Source organism: Frankliniella occidentalis, unplaced genomic scaffold (assembly GCF_000697945.3).
Source record: "Frankliniella occidentalis isolate FOCC.00 unplaced genomic scaffold, Focc_3.1 Scaffold71, whole genome shotgun sequence".
Lineage (NCBI taxonomy): Eukaryota > Metazoa > Arthropoda > Insecta > Thysanoptera > Thripidae > Frankliniella > Frankliniella occidentalis.
Window position 1 is genome coordinate 1,179,592 of NW_026267201.1, and position 7,222 is coordinate 1,186,813.

At 44.2% G+C, this 7,222-nt stretch overlaps 1 protein-coding gene across 1 annotated transcript; it reads right to left on the reverse strand.

Moving 5' to 3' along the window:
* Positions 1–2,261: 2,261 nt before the first annotated feature.
* Positions 2,262–7,205, reverse strand: LOC113206303 (tubulin-specific chaperone cofactor E-like protein). Its single transcript, XM_052268512.1, has 8 exons — positions 6,512–7,205; positions 6,224–6,417; positions 6,039–6,139; positions 5,837–5,950; positions 5,493–5,755; positions 5,257–5,417; positions 4,885–5,020; positions 2,262–4,803 (listed from the first exon to the last, which is right to left on the reverse strand). Exons 1-8 carry the CDS (start codon positions 6,746–6,748, stop codon positions 4,615–4,617), a joined length of 1,395 nt encoding a protein of 464 aa, XP_052124472.1. The 5' UTR covers positions 6,749–7,205; the 3' UTR covers positions 2,262–4,614.
* Positions 7,206–7,222: the final 17 nt, after the last annotated feature.

Genomic DNA, 7,222 nt, shown 5'->3' on the forward strand with positions numbered 1-7,222 from the left:
CCCCATCCCAACACCCACCGCCCCGCAGCGCCCCGCTTGCTGCGTTCCCTTTTATTATTTTACCCACATTGAACCCAACTCCGCCTCCCGTATGTGATCTTTATCTCGACGTGTCAGAACGCGGCTTCAGAATTGGGGAGCCCCAGATAAGAACGAGGCACGGAAATCTCGTTTTTCCCACTGGACCTCCGACTGTATTTCTTTTACTCGTGCAGTTCGCGCAGCCACCGCGCGGGGCACACAGGGCGCAAGTGAGCGAGGGGGGTATGGAGCAGCACGCACTGCACTCTAGCGCGCGCTCTGTCCCTCTCCCGCCCGGCCAGCGGCGGCAGCGCGAGTGCGACAGAGACAGACTACCGCCGCCGTGCGCGAACGCAGCCCGGGCCAACACAGCACAGCGCGGCCAGGATGTCGACGAGGACGTGAAACCCGGGAGGGGACCGTAGGGGACCGCGCTGCGCTGCTGCGATTCGCCGCACCGTTTGACGCACTCGCTGTGCGGGCCAGACTGCCAGCAGCGGCCCTTTTTATCACTGTGCGATCATTTGTGGGAGAGAGGGAGAGGGGTGGAAACCCCGAGGGGGGGGGGGTATTTCGCAAATAAATATTATTCCAGAGACACACCGCATAATGGAAGTTTACCGAGGAATGGGCACTGAATGCAGGCGGAGTCCGCGGAAAAGTATGCGTCGGTCTCGGCTTTAGGTGCCCGGCCGGCCCTGTCCACCCATTCCTTCCTGGAAACTTTTCTTTTTTGCGCGCGCGCGAGTCATGTGCACTTTTGCCGGGACTGGACCCCCGGAGGGGGGGGGGGGGGAGCATGCCACGCTACCACACATGGCCGCTGCGGCTCTGTACGTGCACTATCGCTTATTGACATTTGCGTTCCGTTCGTAGGCGAGACGGCGAGACGGCGACCGGTAGCGATTATAGTGGACGCCGCCGGTGTGGACGCCGGCCACGACACCCGCGCAGACACCACCGAGCAGGTCGCGCAAATAACGGACACCCCCGAAATGAGCCCTGTACACCAGCGGGCGCACACCGCTGCGCCGACAGGCAGAATAGGGACTTCCCTGCTGCCGCGGGCTGGCGGGGCCTCACGCCAAGCGCCCAGGTAGTAGTGGCGGCCTACCCGCCGGGCGTCCGTCGCGGAAGAGGTTGGGGATACGGGCGCCACCTCGCGGTCACCTGTAGACCTCGCCTTACTAGGGTCCAGTCAGCACAGCACCCGGTCAGTCGGTCCCAGCGTCCGGAGCTGGTGGACCATGGCACTAATGCGCCCCAGGTGAACGGTCGAGTGACTTGATTACTCCACAGCAGCCCATTGAGAAACGTCGATTCTGCATAAAATGGCCGGTAGCGGCCACCTGTAAATCCCGTCTGCAATAATCAATGCAAAAGATCTCAATTTGACGAAATCGACGCCAGTTTGTTGAAAATTTGCCCACTGATTTGGTAGTTTGACGGAATCTCGTCAAATCGACGTCTTTTTGATTGATTATTACAGACCGGCAGTCTTAACCATGCTCACCTTTACGAGGATGTCTCCGTGTCTGTGCCCCACTTGGTGGTCTTCTCCACCTCAGCTCCCAGGTAAGAGGTGCTTGGCACTAGGCGTGGGGCCGCCGTTCGCACGGCCACGGGTCAGAAGTTGTTGTCAACACAGGGCCGCGTGTGCGGGGGCGGGGCGGGGCGAGCCTGTGCCCGGGCCATCCCCCGGCTCGGCTCGGCTCGACGGCGGCCTCCCCGCGAGGCCCCTGGACGTCGCGTCGACGGCGGGCTGCTCTCTGTGCGCTCACCACGCGGCACTGCGACTAGGCACTGCGGCGGCACCCCGGCGGCGCGCGGTGGCAGCAGCGGCAGGGGCCACGAGGGCCACGCGGTCGCGGCGGTGCACTGCCATACAGTTCACTTAGACCCCCCCCCCTCTTCCCCCCGGTGGCAGCGGGCAGGCAATGTACAGAACAGAGAGTCGGCCCCCACCCAGCTCGGACGGCAATTTGCTGGAGCGAGGAAACCAACGTATACAACCCATAGGGGGCTGTCCCCCTCCCCTCTTACCCTGTGAGCATATGACGTCGTCGACAGTGATAATGTGTGTGTGTCCCAGCGAGCGAGGGGCGACGGCACGGTGGGACCAGCATTGACCCCGAGGGGGCATTTGAGGCACCCCCCCCCCCTCCCCTCGTTCTCGCCCAGCCGCTCTGTCTCTCATTTACCAGGGCAGGGAAGTTCATTAGAGGAAAAGAGCAACACAATCAGATGGTGATAAGAGATTTATGTAACAAAGTACTTTTCACAGAAAGGCTTCAACCCTACTTTACCATCATATGTCGAGTTGTGCCTCCACAAACAAATGTTAACCATAAGTCCGGCCTCACAATCATTTTCAGTAACACGGCTGTGTTAGAATGACAAGTAAAATCTGAATCTGAACAAATTTACAACAATAATAAGTGGTAATGAGAACTACTTCCAGCATTGAGCCAGTAAACTAATTTTCATTTCCAAAATTGCCCTATTTAATACTGGACAAACGAATTAACATCATTTAAGATTCTAATAATTGAAACGGCTAGCCACTCAAACTAAATCACATTTCCATCCTTTCTATCCAGGAACATACAGTAAATCACTCTCATGTGCAAGAAAAATAAATCTTAAGTGAAGTGCTTTCCTCCTTGACTCAAATGACTACAATTTACATTTTTCTACTTGATATAAGTTTATATGACTCCTAAAACAAAATTACACATGGTTGATACAGAGAGCAACAAATGGATTGTTGCAGCACCTTTGACAACAGCTCCTTAGAAATGTAAACTTTCTATACATTTAAGAGATATCTGATATCTGCCTACGAAGCAGAAAACACTGATTGCATTCAAAACATAGATAAAACAAAAAAGAAACAAATGTGCAAAGCAAAACAAATTAACATGAATAAACAAAACACTTACTATATGATGTGGGACATGCTGGTTTCTGACATTTGTCAAAGGACTGCCCAAAAGCCAAAAATTTTCAAAAGAAAAGATAAAATTTAAAAGGTAGATGTTTAATCCAATTTTGTTCTGCGATTATCACAAGTACCTAATAGCGTGAAAACTTTTAACTTTTGGTAAATGGAAGAGCACTCAAAAACAAAACTTGGATTTCATGTTAGATAACGTAACCAACAAAACTGCAAAAGTGCTATTTGACAAAGAGTTTTACGCACTCACTGAAATAAAATGTGCAAGTAGATAATAAAATCTACTTCACAATAATCTACTAAATAATCTTCAGTACAGTCATAAAACATAAAATAGAAATTTAGAACAGAATCAGACTTGATTCAATAAGGTACAATAACCTTCCTATGTACATATGGCAGGCTACTCCACAACTGAGATGTGGATGAGGTTACAAATGTGTACATTGTTAGTACGATAGATGTACAAGCAGAATTATTTTCTGCTTGACGCAGTCCTTTAAAAAGGTAAAGCCAGCAGAACATCACAGAGTCCAAGGTGTAAATGATTCTGAGCTTTTATCACATTCATTCAAAACCACCACCATATTTACCCAGTTTAACATTAACAAATTGTTCAGCTCCATGAACACACAGTGTCCACCACCTCATGATCAAATTGCTTCAATCAACATCCAAAGCAGTCCCTACTAAGCCCAAAAGAAATACTAATTATCTTATGTACTAAATCACAATAGTCTTGTCAGGAAATCAATTATATACTGTAAACTGATAATGGGTAACATTTGTTGATGAAAGTTAAAGCACAGTGACAGAATGGCAATAACCATGATAATTAGAATCAGAATTTCAAAAATTCAATCACTACAAACTACTGCACTTACAAGCTGAAAATTCAATCTTTTCTACTCTACTATATTATTTTTTGACCAGTTCAAATCACACAAAAGTTATATCATGAGTAGCAACATACATGCAGTCATATAATGATCAACAAAAATTATAATTGGTCTGTTGCACCTGTAAGTGATCAATTAATTGCTGGCAGTTGTTTGGTATAGTTAGGTAGGCTTCATTGTCAGGTAATAATTATGAACTTGCGATCATGTAACCAAAAGCCAAAATTGACATAAACAAATTTAGAGGAAATTTAACAAGTCTTTTTACTAGAAATTAAACTAACACATTGTTCCACAAATCACAGAAAAAGATTTGATGTAGATCATGGCAGAGTAAAAACAAGTGCAGAGTCATGACTCAGTGAAAATAAAAAAAACTACAATGAAAGCAGTTTGAGTAACATGCCACAGTATTTCTGCTCATTTAGACATTATGATGAACACCATAACACAAGAAACAAAACCGCTCGCATACAGTAAAGGAAGGGGCAAATGGCTCTTCACATTCATAAATATGTACATCTCACTTTTAAGTAGATCAACTTCAGTTTAAATATCACATTTTACAAAGTTAATTAGTAAGCCACTTAAAAATAGACCTTGATGGTATGTATCATGGTCCAAGAAACAAAATTTGTAACCATTGGTTTCAAAAGAGAAAAATTAATCAGTTTTGCATTCATCTAATTCAGAATATAGATGATGTAGATAGAAATTAGAAGTCTGCTTATTTAAAAATTATTTTTTTGGATCAACATGAATCTCATCCCCACTTGTGATGTTGTAACTGTACAGTTGCTTATTGGGATACTTCATGAACTCAAGGTGGTTGTAATGATCCATATAGGCTTGATCTGCATAATACAGTCGCATTTTTGATGCAGCAATGCCACATACTGGTTCCAAGGTCTTTTTCAGTTCACTAATCTGTAACATAACATGTGGTTATGATTTAATATTAACTTACACTAGTTTTTCAAATCTGAAAGAATTTTATTCATTACTTACAGTCTGATACACATTTATACTTTTGATCTCAGACTTATCACCCCACACAATTTTCACTTTTACTCTTTTCTCAGGTGAGAGATCAATGTTGACTAGTGGATCTAAGCGCCCGTGCACTCCAAGAAGATTTCCGTACCTGTAACAGTTCAATATCAACTTTAAATATATTTTATAAACATTTTGAGCAGCTTGGGTAGGTTGCACAGCACCATTGACCCAACCTGGTCGAGGGTACTGCTTACTACGCCATGCTAGCTAGTCACTGTCATCCCAGCCTCTCAACTTCAGCAGAGTCTTATATCTGCAATGACATGTTCATAACCAAAAGGAATTTCAAACCTAAAATTTTAATTGACTGTATACTTAACACACCTTTCTGGTCTATCACTCTCTGGTTTTTCCATGTAGTATCTAATAAATGCTCGCTCTGCATCTTCTCGTTCTTCCGGACTTATCACACCACCCCCATTTAATGTTTGGATATTAGGTAATCTGGCAATCAAAAGCTGCCGTCTTTCATGTTCTGTGTATTCCTGTAAGTAAAATTCAACCATAAATAATATCATAAAAATAATTACAGAAATGATTGACTATTACAAATTTCATACCTCAAATAATGGGCAGGCATTGATTCGTAAACAATGTAATGCGGGAAAACAGGCTACACGATCAATTTCATCCCATGATGCTATATGGGTGCCAGTAAGGTTGAGCGATCGTAATTGTCGGAAAACATCATGTGCAGAGTAAGGCTTGGGTCCAGCAGATTCACATTCACTTTCACATCTCCCATATTGATGTGTTGGAGGACTACCACAAGAGGAACACGAGTCTTCAGATTCCTCACTTTCTTCACTTTTGCATTTCTCCACTAAAGAAAAGCCATTCTGTCATTAAAGATTCAGATACTTTCTAAAAAGTTTTGAAATGAAGATTGCGTAAAAATACTTACTGAGAACAGCTGGGTCAAGAGAGATTAGGGGGCAATCAGCAAGTACGAGTGATTCCAAAGCAGGAAATGCTCTACCCAAATTGGATATTTCACTCCACCTACAAATAGGGTTGCCTATTGAAATAAATATTGCACAAAAATTAGTTTTTTAAAAGGCTGAGACACACAATTTAGGAAAATAATAGGAGAAACAGTAACTTACCAGTAAAGTGAATTCTTTTAATGTTTGGGTGTACATCATCTGGCGTGTCTCCAACTTCAACGCTGGCAAAGTTATTAAGGCTAAGGTGGAGTTCTTCCAAGCTAAAAGACAAAAGGGAATTTTCATCAATTTTCTTTCATCAATTTTTAAGATTATGGCAAGGCTAATAAAGGCAAAAAACTTACTTGGGAAGTAATTTTAGAAGTTTCTTAATCGTTGACCAGCTTATTTGCGTGGATATCAACACAAGATTTCGGAGGAGTGGAAATGGGGTGAGGCTTTCATTGGCGCAAAGCTCATCTGTCAGTTCCTCAGACAAGTTATTGAAACTTAAGTTGGCAAATTTTACTTGAGGCATGAGGCGTAATATTGTGAGGACCTGAGATAAATACATAATTAAAAGCATCTACTCTCATAGGAGTATTTAGGAGGACAAGGAAGTATTTTAAAGACAATATCTCCATTTTACTTACATCTGCCCAATGTGTGAGATTGTTTTGAGCGAGGTCAAGTTCTTCAACAACATGGCACTTTTTCTGGACATCATTTTCGTCTCCAGCTGAATCAATGTCACAGTCGTTCAGTACCAGTAGGGATGGAACAATATTTCTGGGCCCTTTTCTTGGCACATAAATGGCTATTGCTTCGTCAAGTCCTTCTGCATCTTCGGGCCCATATTTGCCCTCCAAAGCTTCCACAAGGGTTGGCATTTCACATGAAATCTGGAAACAAAACTGTCAGAAAAGTATTATTAGCAAGGTGATGAATTCTTATTTATATTCATAGCACTGTTTCTTCTTCTTCTTTTTTTTTTTTTTTTTTTTGTAAAGTTTAATAGAGTAATAAGTGCAAGAGCACACTAGAGAACAATTCGTCTGGGCAGTTACAAATAAATATGCCTTGACACAGAGAGGAGCATGCCGGAGCGGCTCGTAAAACAAGTTTGCACGACTGCAACGGCACACTCAAACGCCGATGGCATAACTATTTCATAATCTTGCTGCATATAGCGGAGCCATTAAGGCATCAGGTACTTGGCACTCTGGCAAACACGCACACGGGCGCACACCCCGGTGCGGTGGGATGGGTTGGTCGAAGGGAAGGTAAAGAAAACCAAAGCGTATTTGCAGTCACTCTTGCAGGACCGCTGAAATGCACTTCGCGAGCAACCTTGAGCACCCGCG